The sequence below is a fragment of the Anser brachyrhynchus genome, assembly GCF_964034855.1.
Source record: "Anser brachyrhynchus genome assembly, chromosome: 3".
In the NCBI taxonomy this organism is placed as follows: Eukaryota; Metazoa; Chordata; class Aves; order Anseriformes; family Anatidae; genus Anser; species Anser brachyrhynchus.
Window position 1 is genome coordinate 96,803,219 of NC_137696.1, and position 19,098 is coordinate 96,822,316.

The 19,098-nt window shown below is 41.5% G+C and overlaps 1 protein-coding gene across 6 annotated transcripts in view; it reads right to left on the reverse strand.

Moving 5' to 3' along the window:
• The window catches only part of LOC308191582 (uncharacterized protein), a gene marked incomplete at its 5' end in the record, with an annotated part of 46,392 nt that overhangs the window by 6,385 nt on the left and 20,909 nt on the right, over positions 1-19,098 (reverse strand). For all 6 annotated transcript variants that reach the window (XR_013948145.1, XR_013948146.1, XM_080584123.1 and 3 more), the window contains one exon: positions 46-122. Coding sequence is in view for 4 of the 6 variants with exons in the window: in XM_080584123.1 (XP_080440249.1) it covers positions 46-122 (77 nt within the window). The remainder of the gene's footprint in view (positions 1-45; positions 123-19,098) is intronic.

Genomic DNA, 19,098 nt, shown 5'->3' on the forward strand with positions numbered 1-19,098 from the left:
ACTTTACCATACACAAATATGTAAAGAATATAACTTGTCCCACACCTCCACTAGCATTTCCAATTCTTCTACATCTTCAGATTCTTCAGGCATTCTAAAAGAAGCAAATGCCATGGATAGTCCTGAAAAGACAGAAAATTGAATATATCACTGTTTCTCTAGAGATATGTTATCCATTTCGGCACTCATGAAGAATATTTAAAATGAAGGCATGAATCTTTACAGTAGCTACTGATCCCCTGGAAGAGTCTGCTGCAAATGAAATTCTGACTCCCAGGAAGTCATAAGACAGTGCAGATTGTTGATATTTTATCTCTTAGCTTAAACAATTATATTTATATTTATATATATATATATATAATATAAAATATATGCAGAATAGACGCATACAAAATTTTCCTTTTGAATGTCACCAATTGTTTGTCTTGATCTTGTGAAAACAATATATTTGCATGTGTAATTGTATCTCATTTTATTTAATGCTTCTTCTCTTTCCAAAAGCTATAAGCCTCACTGTTCTTGTATATAACATTCAAACAGATTACATGATTTCACTTAGCTTTTCCTATCTGCATTACCTTTTATAAGATAGCTGCAGATGAACCTAAAATTGAATAAGGACTTTGATTAGGTAGAACTTTTAGATTAAGAAAAGTTTTTTCCTTTAGATAAATGTCTATTCTTCTATAAGCATCCTTTCAAGAAAAGAACGCTCATTATTGCTTATAAGTGTATTCCCAGCTGAATGTGTCTTTTCTCTTAACTGTTCACAGACAGAGGAATAAAAGACAATCTGAATGGAATACAAGCAAACATTTTTTTTTCTTTTGATGATGATAATACAACTGCAATTCTGTTCCCTAAAAAGGATGGCATTGTACTACCACAGAAGCAGGGCTCCATATTTTTTGATAGGCACTATAAAAACTTACATTACTCTGTTCCAAATTGAACCGTTTAGGGAACCTGTTACTGCTGGATCACATCATTTTTCAGTAAAAAACTAAGCTGTGTATGTCCCTGGATACTATTATTGAAGGCTATAAAATGTACTATTGTAAGATCAACGAGGGTTGAGATGACTATATTCTCATGAGCTAAAGAAGACAATCAGTATGATAATTAGAGCATGTTAATTACTCTCCACTAGCAACAAAAAATGCAAATGATATACAGCAGGAAATTAACAGCAGTTACTGCTCAATATTGCATGACTTTTCCATTAAGTATAATATGAGAAGTTGTTAAATTATAGAAAATGAGAATAATGAAGTTGGAATATTAAAGAACCTTAGGTTTCCAGTCTGACTGTGTAAAGAACCATTAGGAAGGGTCCTGAAGATGTGATACTGTCCATGGAAGTTAGATATGCTTGTGTAATATCATTGGGGAAAACTTTTTACATTACTTTCTTTTTAATAGGTAGAACAAGACTGAATATTCTGTCTCAACTGGAAGGATTATAGTAACCTTTTCTGAAAAATGCATCTGCTGCAAAATAACTAACACAATTTAATCCCTTTTTCTGAAAAAAAAAAAAAATAGATTGAAGTTGCATATGATGTTTTTGGTTTTGTTTTCTGAGAGCAAACAAGCTAACAAAACTGAAAGAGCTGATAATGAGACATGAAACAGCTTAAACCAAAGTCTGATGACTCTTGTAGCCTGAGGACTTAAACCAGTCCAAGTGAAAAAGCAGTGGGAGAAATTGTATGACTGTATATATACTCAGAAGTGTATTCTGAGGAGCACAGGTGTTCTCATAAAAATAATGACATGTTCTACTGTCAGCTACCAATGAAAAAAAGATAAAGAAATATCGACTTTCAATCAGTTATGTATTCTTTCAAAAACATGAAAAAAAATCCCATATATTACAAACATTTAAAGAAACATAAAAAAACTGTTTATAATTTTCTACTGGCTTTAAGAGCCCTTTTATCAGGTTCTTTGACACATTAACTTGGGCTCTGTCAGTCTGATATAAAATATAGCCACAGATGAAACAATGCAAGACAAACTGGATTACGCAAAGAGCTTAAAACAAATATATAAACGAGGGTCTTGAATGAATACTTACAAAGTCTATTTTATTTTATTTTATTTTATTTTATTTTTAATGGAAAAAAAATCTGCAGTATGATGTTTCATTGCCTTTTTTTATATATATAATTGTATTTACTAGTTTCAGCTTTGATATGGTTTAGTGGAGGACTTGTTTGTGTTAAGTCAGAGATTGGACTAGGTGATCTTGGAGGTGTCTTCCAACCTAGATGATTCTGTGATTCTGTGATTCTATTCTAGCAATAATTTCAGGTAGCTACTCACATATAATTAAGTTATGAGATGTAAAACATCTACTGTATTTATTTAGTCAATTGTTTTACTGGTTTATGTATGTTATAGATGTACTTAATGTCCCAGGATCACAGAAGTTAGAGAACAGAAACTTCTAAAAAAGCTTTTCCTTGCTTATAATTTCCAACAGCATCTCCACTTGTTTTTTTTGTTTGTTTGTTTGTTTGTTTTTCGTTTTTGTTTTTTTTGTTCATGATGTCATGAACATTTGTTAGAATTGGCTAAGGTAGGGAAAATGTGTGTTATTTTTGTTTTGTTGTGGGTTATTTTGTTTCTTCTTTCTTCTTCATATATATATATATATATTTTTTTTTCTCTTTTCCCTAGCAATCATCATTCCAGCATTTCCCAGAAAAAAAAGGGCCCACTTCAGATTGTCTCCTACTTAGAAGCAGAACCAGCTTTCATGAGCTCACAAAATCAAGATATCAGAACGAATCAGGACACACATTAGAGATTAAATTATTTAATTATTTATAGACCTGAGGTGTTAAGCAAAAATAAATAAATGTTTTATGAACATCAGTTCAATTCCATATTGAAGCTACAATCAGTAGTACTCTTTTAGTCACAAAACCGAAATACAGCACCATACAGGCTACTAGGAAAAATCATGGAATCATAGAATATTCTGAGTTGGAAGATACCCACAGGGATCATTGAGTCCAACTCCTGACTCCACACAGGACCACCCCAAAATCTAATCATATGTCCTGAGTACATTGTTCAAACACTTCTTGAACTATGGCAAGCTTTATGCTGTGGCCTCTTGCCAGGGGTGCCTTTTCCAGCATCCGACAACCCTCTTGGTGAAGAACCTTTCCCTAACACCCAGCCTGATCCTCCCCTTTCCCAGCTCCATGCTGTTCCCTCAGGTCCTGTTGCTGTCCACAGAGAACAGAGATCAGCGCCTACCCCTCCGCTCCCCTCGTGAGGAAACTGCAGGCCGCCATGAGGCCTCCCCTCAGCCTGCTCTGCTCTGTGCTGAAATAACCAAGGGACTTCAGCCACTCCTCATATGTCTTCCCTTCTAGATCCTTCACTATCTTTGTAGCCATCCTCTGGATGCTTTCTAACAGCTTTATGTCTTTCTTATATCGTGGTACCCAAAATTGTAAGCAATATTTAAGGTGATGCTACACCATTGCAGAGTAGACTGGGACAATCACTTCCCTCGACAAGCAAGAAAATTAAATCCACCCAAAACAGAGCCACTATAACAGCAACAACAACATCAACAACAAAAATAGGCTTTAACATACGAAACAGAAAAAAGAACAGTCTTAAGATACTTTTTGTTTGTTTGTTTTGACAAAAGAGTAATTGTGTCGCTTCTCAAAGAAAATACTAGGTGGCATAGACTATGTATCATTCAAGAATTTCAGAAGATCTTATTACAGAAAAAAAAAAAAATGGTGTTACTTTGTGATTTTCAGCATCTGGAAACACCAGCTAATTTATAGGGAAATAAAGAGTGTTGTTACGGAGAGTAGTAAAACCAAATAATGGACCAAATGGCAGGACAGACTGCACAATCAACAAGTTTGCAAACAACACCAGACATTTGTGTGGGGTGGGTGGGGCTGTCAACACATTGGAGGACAGGGTTGCTACTGAAGATCTGAGATCTGTACAGGGTGTAGAAACAGGCTGACAAGAACCTTATGAAGTCCAAAAAGAGCAAATGCAAAAATCTGCTCTGGGAGAGGAACAAGCCCATGTACCCATGCACTCTGGTGCCAAAAATTAGCTTTGCAGAAAAGGCCCTGGGGATCCTGGTGGACTTGAGGTTGGCCCTGAGCCAGCAGGGTGCCCTTGTGGCAAAGAAGGCCAACAGTGTTGTGGGCTTCATTAGAATGACTGTAGCCAGCAGACTGAGGGAGGTAATCCCTCTTCTCTCTTCAGCACCAGTGAGACTGCAACTCACTGCCATGTTTTGGGCTTCCCAGTATGAGATGACATGGACATTCCGGAGCTAGTCTAGTGCAGGCCAACAGGATTGTCATGGGGCTGGTGTACACGCCAGACAAGAGGAGGCTGAGAGACCAGAGTTGATTCAGCCTGCAGAAGAGAAGGATGAGGGAAACCTTGTTGCTGTCTACAGCTACCTGATCATCGGACAAGGAGAACTGGGACCCAGATGCTTCTTGAAGGTGTCCAGTGATAGGGTGAGAGGCAAGAAAGGCAAGCTGGAACAAGAGAAATTTGAATCAGACATAGGAAATTATTTATTTATTTATTTATTTTACCTTGAAGGTGACCAAACCTTGTACCAGGTTGTCCAGAAAGAAGTAGCATGTCCATCCTTGGAGGTATTCAGGCCTCCACCAGACACAGCCCTGTACAAACTGACCTAATTAGTCCTGCTTTGAGCAGATTGTCCCTTCTAACCTGAACATTTCTTTGATTCTTTGATTCTTTGATATCATCTCCGTGTACAAATTTTAATTTTACAAAAAATTGCTATGTTGAAGAATGTAATAAAAACAGATATCTTTATATTTTATATGACAGATTGTGCTTACCTAACTAAGCATAACTTAAGTAAATTAGTATTAATTAGACTAGTCTTCAAGAAAGCTCTTTTATAGACTAATCTGAAAGCAACCATGCAAATGTATAAGAACATGTATAGAATCTTGGCCGAATGGTAAACTGTGGAAAAAGGATGTCTCTGAAACAGAATTACGTGAAGCACAAACGGTGTTTTTAGATGGCATAGCCACTTCACATGCACACACACATATAGAAGAAAAGAGAAGAAAACAAACAAACAAACAAACAAACAAACAAACAAACAAAACTACATTTACTGGATAGGACATTATTATTTGTAAGAGAGACTCTATGAACTGGGTTCATTGTGGATTTACTACTTTAAAGAGTAAATGAAAATTATTACTGCATCTTATCAATTACTATATCGTAGCCAGAAGAAATAATTGCCTTCCTGCTGGTGTAAGTTAAGAGGTGAATAGAGTTGTATCCCTGATAATGGTGTAGTACTTGAAGGATGAGTTGGAATGTCCTAAATACTGTGATGCAAGCAGTTATGATGAAAAGTTCCTTCTTAATTGCCAGTCTATACTTTAATTATGTGTAAATCTAGATAAAAAATCTATTTATCTTGAATCTGCAGAATGCTCTGTTTTGATTGTAAGCAAAAGTATTGTTCTAAAACAGCTCAACTCCTTCTGGAAATCATTAACCAGCAAGTCATTCTTTTCTTCTGTCTTTTCTCCTTTGGGTGTCATTTAGAATCTAAAAATAGCATTACAGTAATATTTGAATCTTGTTCGACATTCCATAGCTGAAATTATTCAACTACAGAATTATTGGCACAAATCAAAACATTTGCAGCCAAATACAAGCTGTTGCTGACTATACAATAGAAATCATGCTTGTCTGTTTTGTAACAACACTGTATTCCAGGTAGGCAATTGTTCTGCTAAAAAAACATCTTTTTGAGTATGTTGCAATAATGTTTTTTATTAAATATACATTTTAATTACTATTGTCGTTGATTCTTTGGCATTGGATCCACTGAAAATTCACTTGTCCATATTAAAAACATGTATACTGAGTTTTAGAGAACAGTTATCCATCTAGGTTAATCACAGTTTGCCAGTAGCTAATTTACAGGATAGAAATGTGGCATGTGAATTTTGGCAAATCCAGCATGCGTCATACAAAGCACTTTTCATTAAATAACTGCACTTATTTACTTAGAGTACACTTGAAACATATGAATATGACTGACATTCAGATGCCTTAAGTATACATTCATTTTATAATTTAAAATTCTATTTAGTAAGATAAAAATAAAATCCTGTCAGATCTCATATCACAAACACATCCACCTTACTCAAGACATGACTACTGCTGATTTTCCAATTATAGACTGGGAATTAAAGGAAAATTGTAGAAAAGAAAAGCGCATATGGAAATATTTTGTTGCTTTGTCTGGAAAAAAAAAAAAGTGCTAATGTGGGAAATGACAGAGAATTAGACATTTTGAAATTACATTACATTTTGAATTAGACATTTTGAAATAGAACTGAAATAGCATTTCCTATCTAGACTCGTGAAACAGACAACCTTTTTTTTTTTTTTTTTGTAAATATACAGTTTCTTTATACTTATCAAAACCATACATCTAGGGAAAAAAAAAAAAAAGAGAGAGAGAGCAAGGATATGAACTTTTCATGGTCTAAAAATGAACACAAATGAAACATTTAGAAAAGACTATTGCTTTTTATCTCCATTGTCCTGGTTCCAGTTAGGACAGAGTTAATTTTCCCTCATAGTAGCTGGTAGGGTGCTATGTTTTGGATTAGGATGAGAAGAGCGCCGATAACATGCTGATGTTTTAATTGTTGCAGAGCAGTGTTTACACCAGGCCAAGGACTTTTCGGCTTCTCGCTCTGTCCTGCCAGCGAGCAGGCTAGGGGTGCAGCAGGAGCTGGGAGGGGACAGACCCAGGACAGCTGACCCAAACTGGCCAAAGGGGTATTCCATACCATCTGACGTCATGCTAAACAATATATAGGGGTGGCTGGCCGGGGTGGGGGGCCGGGCTGCTCGGGGATAGGCTGGGCGTCGGTCAGCGGGTGGTGAGCAATTGCATTGTGCATCACTTGTTTTCTTACACATTATTATTATTAATACTATTATCATTATCACTATTATTATTATTGTTATTATTATATTCCTGTCTTAATAAACTGTCTTTATCTCAACTCACCGGCTTCACTTTCCCGTTTCTCTCCCCCATCCCAAAGAGGGAGGGGGGAGGGTGAGCGAACGGCTGTGTGGTGTTTAGCTGCCAGCCGGGTTAAACCACAACATCCATGATAAATGATCTTTCTATAGATTATATTGTTTCAATTGTATTGACTACTAACGTTTCATCTTCAGTAGAATTCTTTAAAAGTTGAGATACAACTTAAAACCTTAGCTGATATCTATTGGAACTCAAGTTCTCTGCTTTCACCATTTCTATTCAAACATACGTACCTAAGTATAGGCAGAATTTCCAATCTATCTTAAAATATAATGTCAGAAATTCTGATGAGAATAGAGAAATGGGGAGTCATTTTTTGTGTGCCTACACAACAAAATCTTCATAAAAGATTTTTAAAAAAAAAAAAGCACATGAAATAATTCAATATCATAGTAACTAACTAACTACTATATATATATATATATATATAATGATACTAGAGTTGTCAACAATCAGGTACTCTTCATTCAATTATAATATACTACCTGTTAACAGTTTGAGGATCTAGCTAAAGATACTATCTAGATAAAGATACTTATTTTCAAATTGAACCAATACATTTTCCCCACCAATCCATGATTCCAAAGATTCATTTTCACATGTCCACTTATCATCTACTTTCATCTATCTATCATCTAGTGGTTTGTAGTTTCCTCATCCAAAAAGGGGCTTTATGTTAGTCATTGTTGTGTTTCATACTGTACATATCCTCTTACTAACACTGAGAAATATTTATTCTAATCCCCTTTTTTTTTCAAATAAGAAAAAACTATCAACATGCATTTTACTATTTTCAGTCATCACTAAAACTATTTTCATGTCACTTTTATTTGTGTTTGTCACATTCCTTGTATAAAATTATTTAATTTCCCAGAGTCAATAATGGATTATTAAATCTGTGACACATAATTGTGAATCTGGACCATGTTTACACTTTAAGAATTAGGAGCACTTTCCATGTCTGGATAATCATTCCAGCCATAGAACAATGGAATAATTCAAGAGGGAAAGGACCTCAGCAGGTCTCTGCTCCAACTATCTGCTCAAAACAGGGTCAGCCATGGGGACAGACCAGCTTGCTCAGGGTTTTATCCAACTTGATTTAGGAAATCTCAACTGATAAGGACTACACAATATATCTGGGCAAACTCCTCCATTGGACCATGCTTTGGGGAAAAAAGGTTTTCCTTACACTCAATCTGAACAACTGTTGTCTCATCTTAAGCACATTCTCATGTCCTCCTGCCAGAAGTAGTTGTGAAGAACCCACCTCCATCTCTCCATAGGCTATAGGGGTTGCTGTTAGGTCCCCCCAAAGATATCTCTTCTCCAGGTTGAATAAACTCAGTTCCCTCCACATCTCCTCGCAGGACTAGTGCTTTAGCCTACAGGTAGCTCTGTATCATCTGCTAAACTCACTCCAGCCTATCAATGTTTTCCTTATATTGGGAGACTTGATTATATTGGAAACAGCACTCTAGATGAGGTCTGTTGAATGCTGAGCAGAGGATAATCCCATCCCTTAATCTACTGGCTATGGTTCATTAAAAGAGCCAATTTAACAGATTATTAGATTTGGCCTCTAACAGATTAACAGCTTTCTACTGCTTTTCATTTAGTAAGGCTAAAGTAAAGGTAGTGCTCTGGCAGTTCCTAACAAACTGTGTCAGCTGTGCTTTATCAAAGAGTTCCTGGAGCCTTTGTTCTAGCCCACTCTTGTTTAGGGACAGTCAAGCATAGACAGGCTCAGAATGCAACTTTCGGAGGCAGGCAACTGATACAACAGTTCATGTAGCTAGGCATGAAGAAGTACCTAGTAAGCTTTCTCCTTCTAGCATGTGTATTTCTAGAAATGCCAGTCACAGGATATGGTCCTTAGGTGCTGCTGAGTATAGTGTCTCTTCGCTGAACTCATGAACCGAGGTGGAATTTCAGGAGGAGTATGCAGTTCTGTAAAACCTAAGCTGTAGGGAGTGCCTGGGGCATTTTGCTTGGAGCACATGATCTCTTCAGAGCCTGTGCAACTTAGTGAAGGATCTGTAGGAGGAGAAATCTCAGTATTGAGATTCAGTACTGTACAGTGTTAGATAGGTTGAGAATGAAGTTGACCAGATCTTCCATTGTGACAAAAGCTGGAAGCTGGTGGCTTCTACCATGAGGTAAGTAAGTGGCTTCTTCCATGAGACTCCCTCATGACGTGTATTTACAGAATAGGTCCACTGCTATCATAGCTGATAACGAGTTGGGTGCATTCTCTAAAGAAGTGTCTCTGGTGGCTGAGGAACCAGAACCACCCAGAACCATTAGAAGGAAGCAGCAAGTGATTGTGGTAGGAGACCCCAATCTGCTGACCTCATCTACGGAGGTCTGCTGCTTATGTGGGGCCCACATTCAGGAGGCTGTGAAGGGGCTTGTTAAGTGAAAATGAAGAGCAACAAGAGCAAGCACAGCCACTTCTTCCAGCTGCTCTTTTTCTCCATAGGTTCGTGCCCGGTGCACTGCGCCAATAAGCACACAGAGTCGGAATCCACACGATGGCCCAGAACCACTTGTGTCTGGCTTCTGAGGCTATGCCTGGGACTTGGGGTCTCTGCCCAGGCTGGGGGATGCATTTGCCACTTTCCCCTTTGAAGGTTCAGCCAGCAGAAAAAATGAGCTTGCATTCCAGAGACACACAGATACGGGATACTGACATGACTGGTCCTACACACTGCCCCAGCCAAGGGCTGCCTTCAGCAGCACTTATGCACAGGACTCACATAGAAGAGATTCAGACAGCCAAGACCCCTTCCTCCTAACCAGCTGGTAGAGACACCAGTGAAGGCACATGCATGGCACTCTCTGGGTTTACAAGCACACAGATATTCATGGATCATTTGAGTAGCTGGTACAGTCCCTCCATCCATCCAGCACCCACTACCTGTGTCCAGAGGGAACCAAATTCTTCTTATTAATACAGCTGGCAAGATAAGAAGCAGTGGGCACAAATTAAAACAAATTCCAACAGAACATAAGAAATTATTATTATTATTATTACTAGTATTATTACTATTACTATTATTGTTATTATTATTACTATTATTATTGTTATTTAATATGCTGTGAGAGTGGTCAAACACTGGAATGGGTTGTCCAGATAGGTGGTGGGGTTCTGCTACAGGCAACCCGACCAGGAATACTGAGCAGATCAGGCCCTCTATAGGTAGATAGGAGCAGCCTCATGTTCACAAGCCTTGCTCCTCATGGGAGAATTCAGCCACCCTAATATCTGTTGGAGGCATAAGCAGGCATAAGCAATCCAGGAGGTTCCTGGAACATGTTGGTGATAATTTCCTTCTCCAAGTGGTAGAGGAGCCAACTAGGAGAGGTGCTGTGCTGGATCTCGTTCTCACCAACAAAGAGGGACTTGCAGGCAATGTGAATCTCAAAGGCAGCCTTGGCTGCAGTGATCATGAAATGGTGGAGTTCCTTTGGGCAGTGAAAAGGGCGCACAACAACCTCACAGCCTGGACTTCAGGAGAGCAGACTTTGACTTCTTCAGAGATCTCCTTGGCAGAGTACCATGTAAGGAAGAGAGGCCCAAGGATATTATTCAAGGTCTAGTATTCACACCACCTCCAAGCTCAAGAGCAATGCATCCCAACAAAGAGAAAGTCAGGCAAAAACACCAGGATGGCTGAATGAATGAACAAGGAACTCCTGGCCAAACTCATACACATAGAAAAAGAAACCTACAGAGGATGGAAGCAAGGACACGTATAGTGGGAGGAATACAGAGACACTGTCTGAGCAGCCGGGGATTAATTTGGAAAGCTAAAGCCCTGACAGAATGACATCTGTCTGGGAATATCAAGGGCAACAAGAAAGGCTTCTGTAAGTATGTCAGCGATAAAAGGAAGATCAGAGAAAAAGTAGGCCCCCTCCTGAAGGAAACAGGAGATTAGTTACCTGGGACATGGAGAAGGTTGACGTACTTGGTGACTTTTTTGCTTCAGTCTTCACCGGCAAGTACTCTATCCAAACTGCCCAAGTCACAAAAGGCAAAGGCAGGGATTGGGAGACTGATAAACCGTCCACTGTAGGAGAAGATCAGGTTCAAGACCATCTAAGGAACCTGAAGGTGCACAGTTCCATGGAACCTGATAAGAGCTATCTCAGGGTCCTGAGGGAACTGGCAGATGTAGTATCTAAGCCACTCTCCATCATATTTGAGAAGTCGTGTCAGTCAGTTGAAGTTCCCAGTGACTGGAAAAGGGAAAAGTAATTCCAATTTTCAGAAAGGGAAAAAAGGAAGACCTGGGGAAGTACAGACCAGTCAGCCTTACATCTGTGAGCCTCACCTGGCAAGATCCTCCTGGAAACTATGCTAAGGCACAAGGAGAACAGAGAGGTGATAAAAACATTTCTCTCTGTGGCAAGGTTGAGCTGTGTAACGTGTCTTATAACTAAACATGACCAAATATCTTGAAGTATAATCTCCAAAGAGAAGTGAAAATAATTTTATTTTTTTTTTAAGAGAAATAAGAAACTGCCAGGAGTTATCGAGATTCTTTTAAGCATTTCAGTATACTGTTTCTCCTGACTTATTGTAAACTGGACAAAAATAGAGAAAAAGATACATGGTCTGACCAAACCTAAGAATTTGCCTTTATTTTAGTTAATCACACCACAGAATCACAGAATCACAGAATCGTCTAGGTTGGAAGAGACCTCCAAGATCCCCCAGTCCAACCTCCGACCTAATACTAACAAATCCTCCACTAAACCATATCACTAAGGGCTACATCTAAACGTCTCTTAAAGACCTCCAGGGATGGTGACTCAACCACTTCCGTGGGCAGCCCATTCCAATGCCTAACAACCCTTTCAGTAAAGAAGTTCCTCCTAATATCCAACCTAAACCTCCCCTGGCACAACTTTAGCCCATTCCCCCTCATCCTGTCACCAGGCACGTGGGAGAATAGACCAACCCCCACCTCTCTACAGCCTCCTTTAAGGTACCTGTAGAGAGCGATGAGGTCTCCCCTGAGCCTCCTCTTCTCAAGGCTGAACAATCCCAGCTCCCTCAGCTGCTCCTCGTAAGACTTGTTCTCCAGACCCCTCACCAGCTTCGTCACCCTTCTCTGGACTTTCTCGAGCACCTCCATGTCCTTCTTGTAGCAAGGGACCCAAAACTGAACACAGTACTCGAGGTGCGGCCTCACCAGAGCCAAGTACAGGGGGACAATCACTTCCCTAGACCTGCTGGCCACGCTGCTTCTTATACAACACAGGATGCTGTCGGCCTTCTTGGCCACTTGAGCACACTGCTGGCTCGTATTCAGCCGACTATCAACCAGTATTCCCAGGTCTTTCTCTGCCAGGCAGGTTTCCAACCACTCATCTCCCAGCCTGTAGCGCTACTTGGGGTTGTTGTGCCCCAGGTGCAGGACCCGGCACTTGGCCTTGTTGAACTTCATACAGTTGGCCTCAGCCCATCGGTCCAGCCTATCCAGATCCTCCTGCAGAGCCTTCCTACCCTCGAGCAGATCGACACACGCACCTAACTTGGTGTCGTCTACAAACTTACTGAGGGTGCACTCAATCCCCTCATCCAGATCATCGATAAAGATATTAAAGAGGACTGGCCCCAGTCCTGAGCCCTGGGGGACTCCACTAGTCACTGGCCTCCAGCTGGATTTGACTCCATTCAGCACAGCTCTCTGGGCCCATCTATCAAGCCAGTTTTTAACCCAACGAAGCGTATGCCAGTCCAAGCCACGAGCAGCCATTTTTTTGAGCAGAATGTTGTGGGAAACGGTGTCAAAAGCCTTACTGAAGTCAAGGTAGACCACATCCACAGCCTTTCCCTCATCCACCAAGCGTGTCACTTTGTCATAGAAGGAGATCAGGTTCGTCAAGCAGGACCTGCCTTTCATAAACCCATGCTGACTGGGCCTGATCGCCTGGTTACCCTGCAAGTGCCGCATGATGACACTCAAGATAATCTGCTCCATGAGCTTCCCTGGCACTGACGTCAAACTAACAGGCCTATAGTTCCCCGGGTCTACCCTCCAACCCTTCTTGTAGATGGGCATCACATTTGCTAGCTGCCAGTCGACTGGGACCTCCCCTGATAGCCAGGACTGCTGATAAATGATGGAAAGTGGCTTGGCCAGCTCCTCCGCCAGTTCTTTCAGTACCCTCAGGTGGATCCCATCCGGCCCCATCGACTTGCGTACATCCAAGTGCTGTAGCAGGTCACCAACCATTTCCTTGTGGATAGTGAGGGCCACATCCTGCTCCCCATCCCCTTCCACCAGCTCAGGGTACTGGGTATCCAGAGAACAACTGGTTTTGCCGCTAAAGACTGAGGCAAAGAAGGCATTAAGCACCTCAGCTTTTTCCTCATCCCTTGTAACTAAGTTTCCCCCTGCATCCAGTAAAGGATGGAGATTCTCCTTAGTCCTTCTTTTGGTGTTGATGTATTTGTAAAAATATTTTTTGTTATCTTTAACGGCAGTAGCCAGATTGAGCTCCAGATAAGCTTTGGCCTTTCTAATTTTGTCCCTGCACAGCCTCGCAACAGCCTTATAGTCCTTGTGAGTGGCCCGCCCTCTTTTCCAAAGATTATAAACCCTCTTTTTTCTCCTAAGCTTGAGCCACAACTCTCTGTTCAGCCAGGCCGGTCTTCTTCCACGCCGGCTCGTCTTTGGGCACGTGGGAACAGACTGCTCCTGAGCCATTAAGATTTCCTTGAAGAGTGCCCAGCCTTCCTGGACTCCTCTGCCCTTCAGAACTGCCTCCCAGGGGATTCTGCCAACCAGCGTCCTGAGCAGCTCAAAGTCAGCCCTCCGGAAGTCCAATACAGCAGTTTTACTGGTCCCCTTCCTGGCCTCGCCAAGAATAGAGAACTCTACCATTTCGTGGTCACTCTGCCCAAGACAGTTTCCGACCACCACATCTCCCACCAGTCCTTCTCTGTTTGTGAACAGAAGGTCTAGCAGGGCACCTCCCCTGGTAGGCTCTCTAACCAGCTGCGTCAGGAAGCTATCTTCCACGCTCTCCAGAAACCTCCTAGACTGCTTTCTCTGGGCTGTGTTGTGCTTCCAGGATATGTCTGGGAAGTTGGAGTCCCCCACGAGAACAAGCGCTGATGATTTTGCAACTTCTGCCAGCTGCCTGTAGAACTCCTCATCCGTCTCCTCATCCTGGTTTGGCGGTCTATAACAGCCCCCCACCAGGATGTTTGCCTTGTTGGCCTTCCCACTTATCCTAACCCACAGAGACTCAACCTTATCAGTCCCAGCCTCAAGATCCACAACATCAAAACACTCTCTAATATATAATGCTGCCTGTCCCTTCTGAAGAGCCTATAGCTAGACATTGCAGCACTCCAGTCATGAGAGTGGTCCCACCACGTTTCTGTGATGGCAACCAAGTCATAGCCTGCCTACTGCACGATGGCTTCCAGCTCCTCTTGTTTGTTACCCATGCTGCGTGCATTAGTGTAGATGCACTTCATTTGGGCCATTGCCTTCTCCCCCGGCCTTGCCATTGTTCCCCTTGGCACAGCTCCAACAAGCCTTATTTCAGTCCCGTCCCCCTTCTTACCTAGTTTAAAGCCCTCTCAATGAGCCCTGCCAGATTCTGGGCTAGGATCCATTTTCCCCTTAGAGATAGGGACCAGTCTGGGGCCATCAGGCTGGGTGCCGAGTAAAGCACCCCATGGTCAAAAAAAACAAAATTTCTGTGTTGGCACCAGCCTCTGAGCCACGTGTTAATCAGGCGGGCTTTCCGTGTCCACTCTGTACCCCTCCCTGCTATTGTAGGGATGGACGAAAACACCACCTGTACTCCCGCTCCATCCACTAACTGTCCCAGTCCCCTAAAGTCCTGTTTGATAGCCTTCAGGCTTCTCTCTTCAATATTATCACTGCCAGCCTGGACTATCAAAAGCGGATAGTAGTCAGAGGGGAGAACCAAGCTGGGAAGCTTTCTGGCAACATCCCTGACCCTGGCCCCAGGGAGGCAGCAGACTTCTCTACGGGTAGGGTCAGGCCGACAAATAGGGCCCTCTGTCCCCCGGAGAAGGGAGTCGCCTACAACAATTACCCTTCTGTCTTTCTTGGTGGAGGCAGTCCTGAGGCGTGGAGTCGACCTCCTCGCCCTAGGTATCCTCCTGGGTAGACTTTCTACCCACCGGTCTCTCAAGCTCTAGGGCCTCAAACCTGTTGTGTACTCGCACCTGGGAAGGTGGGGGTGGTAGAGGGGGGCATCTCCTGTGAGGTCGAGCAGGGACCTGTCTCCATTCCTCCTTAATTCCTAGGTCCCCTCCCTCTGCCCGACAGGGCAGGGGGTCCACCCCCATTTGGGTCCATGGGTGGACCCCCATGGTCCACCAGAGAGGAAAAAATTAAAAAATGAATAAAGTCATGGTGTATTTACATAAGCATTCATATAAACCACTCTCAGCACCTTACCTCTCTATATCCTGAAGCCAGACCTGCCCTCTTTATTCTTAAAAAGACCAGAGAATGAATTGTGAGTTACGAAGTTGAAGATTATTTATGGGATGATGACATTTATGAAATGCAACTGCAGATGATACTGTTTAAAAGCAGTTCCCTCCTCTGTGTCACTAGATATATGTTACACTCCAAACCTTGTTATAGACGATAATGGAGCATAGTGTATATATGTGGAACAAAGAATTTATTAGCCTTGTTAAAATCTTAAAAACCCAATGAAAATACAAAAGTTATTAGTAGTCCAGTCACAGTGGTACTACAAGACTTCACAGTACAATTACTGCTACAATTAAGTAGGAGCTGCCCCTTTTATCAGAGGTTATGCTCTCCTTTCCCACACCCCTCTGGATCTAAGGTTGACCATGTCAGTCCTCAGACAGGGGTAGCACAGGGACCAGCCAGCATTCTGCCTTCTTCACCAGAAGGTTATGATGGTGAGGGGAACCTTTCCGCCAAACCTGGGGTCTGCTTGGGTTTATCTATGTAAGTTTTCTCATCCAGCCTGTATCCTTCTGGGCTGCTGGCTGCAGCCTGGCAGTGGCCCCAGCACCGTGCACACAAAAGGCTGTTGTTCCTCAGGCAGTGACTGCAGGGGGTGGTACTGTCACCCTCTCTCGAGCGGGGCCATGCGCAGAGCTGAAGCTCAAGCAGAGCACCAGCAGCTTCTGGGCCCCTGTGCAGGGATTAAAACAATGAAATCCAGCTCAGGCCAAGGCCATGCTGAGCTTCTGCACTGCTGGGTCAGCACACAGCCAGGGCATTCCCCTGGTAAGGACAGAAATCATATTTACTGGGCTACAGGGGAAAAAAAAAAAAAAAAAAGGTGGGGGGTGGGGGGCCAGGGAGTTTAATCATGTTAAAAGTTGTGGGTTAAATGTATACATGTGTATGTATAGTGTTAATCCTTTGTTTTTCTGTCTACTGGAACTGAGGTAATGTTTCAGGGCTATGTTCTCAAAGAAAACAATGCAATAGACTAAATATTTTTTTTTCTACCTTTCTTCACACTTCCTTCCAAACCTATTTATTTAATAATTCAAAGCCAAAATTTCTATCCTTTGCCAATAACAGTCTACAGGGCAAAAATGCTTTACCCTTCCTTTCATTGCATGCAGTCTAATAGCTCTTTACTTTCCAGTGATTATGCCACTTTAATTTTTAAGTGGTTTGTGCAAAATTAATTAGCATTACAAACAGCCTTAGTTTCCCCTGACTGAGTAAACAAAATTTGGTCAAAAACCTGGAATAATAGAATTAAGTCACTTGCTTGGAATGTTTTTGATAACAACAGCATCAGTTAAAAAGACATCTCTCTCGTGTTTGATGTTTGTCAATTCAGTATACACATTGTTCCAATACATCTATTATTGCTTCTAGTAGGATTGTATTGTAGAGTTTGTTAAATCATTGGTCTACAAATCCCTGTTCAGAGAATATGTTTGATTAAACTAAGACCTAGTGAAAGCATGGGGAAATTTATCTGAATGACCAAAAGACACGTTAAAAAAAAATAATAATAACAACAGAGCATTAGCTAACAAATGCACTACAAAGCCTGAAGAACCATGCTTGGCAGCTGATATATTTGGGAATGTAAAAAGAGAAGAAAAGAAAAAAAAAAAATTATATAAGAAGGAATGGAAAAATAGAATGACATGATATGTCAGCTAGAGATGTTTAAAGGTTTAGGAGTGGTTTAAAGTTTAGCTGAAACATATATTTCCTCCCATCCTTGCATCTTTGATGTGGGGAATTCACATTTACATGGGACTTCCTTTTCATTTTGGATGACTTGATTTTTTTCTGTGGGAAGAATATACCAGCTTTAGTCCAATCAAGCAAAATAATAGTCCAAGCAACTTGGTGGGTAAAATTTTCTGGGCTTGAAATTAAAACAAAAGTTTACATTAATATTTCTTTTAACCTTCAGATGTCTTCAGCAGATTATTTCAACACAGACTTTTTGTTTCTTGCTTTTGAATATTATTTAATTAGACGTAGAAAAATCCATATGGATATGGGATATGCCCAAGGGTACCAGAGGAGCTGGCTGGTGTTACTGAAAGGCCAACCTCCATAATTTTCCAAAGTTAATGGAAAAATTGGAAGAGTTTTCTGATGGCTAGAAAAAGGCGAACATCACACCCATGTTCAAGACGGGGGATCGAGGCAAATGCGTCGCTGGGAACGTTGTGAAGTTGCTAAACAGTAGCAAGTGCAGTCTCTCAGGAATAAGTACTGCAACCAATAATGTTTAATTTATTTAACAGCAAGGATGGTGAGACAGGATGTACTCTCAGCAAATTTGTGGTTAACACAAAAGATGGGGGAAGAACATTTACATGGTGGAGGGCGGGGCTGCTACTGAAGATCGGGGATCTGTACAGGGTGTAGAAACAGGCTGACAAGAACATTATAGAGTCCAGCAAGAGCAAATGCAAAAATCTGCTCTGGGAGAGGAATAACCCCATGTACCCATGCATTCTGGTGCCAACCAGCTAGAAAGCAGCTTTGCGGAAAAGGCCCTGGGGATCCTGGTGTTGTGTGCTGCATGAGAAGGACTGTAGCCAGCAGACTGAGGGAGGTAATCCCTCTCCTCTCTTCAGCACCAGTGAGACCACAACTCACTGCCATATTTTGGGCTCCCCAGTACGAGATGACATGGACATTCTGGAGCTAGTCTAGTGCAGGCCAACAGGATTGTCATGGGGCTGGTGCACACACCAGACAAGAGGAGGCTGAGAGACCAGAGCTGATTCAGCCTGCAGAAGAGAAGGATGAGGGAAACCTTGTTGCTGCCTACAGCTCATCGGATAAGGAGAATTGATAGGGTGAGAGGCAAGGGAGGCAAGCTGGAACAAGAGAAATTCCAATCAGACATAGGAATTTATTTATTTATTTATTTATTTATTTATTTTACCTTGAAGGTGACCAAACCTTGTACCAGGTTGTCCAGAGAGAAGTAGCATGGAGGTAATACCTCCTTGAGCTAATACCTCCTTGGAGGTATTCAGGCCTCCACTGGACACAGTCCTGTACAAACTGACCTAATTAGTTCTGCTCTGTGGAGCATGTTGGACTAGATGACATGAGGCTCCTTCTGACCTGCATATTTCTTTGATTCTGGGTTCTGATATTATTTTGCTTGTGGAAAATTATACTCGTTTCATGATTTTGACTGAAATAACCTGAGTGGCATGGAAATCCAAGTCTATTCCTTTAACCTACCAATTTGGATTTCATATAACGGCTCTAGAGAGTAATTGCTGTTTCTGTTTAAATTCTGAGTATGTTTCATTTTAGACAAAATTTAGATGCCACAAAGTATGGGTTAGAACACACACACTTGAAGATGGTTTTTGAATTTTCATTCATGGATAACTAGGTATACTGATTAGGTAGCACTGGAAACTAAACATAGACTTTTTTCATCTTAGCTGTAATGCC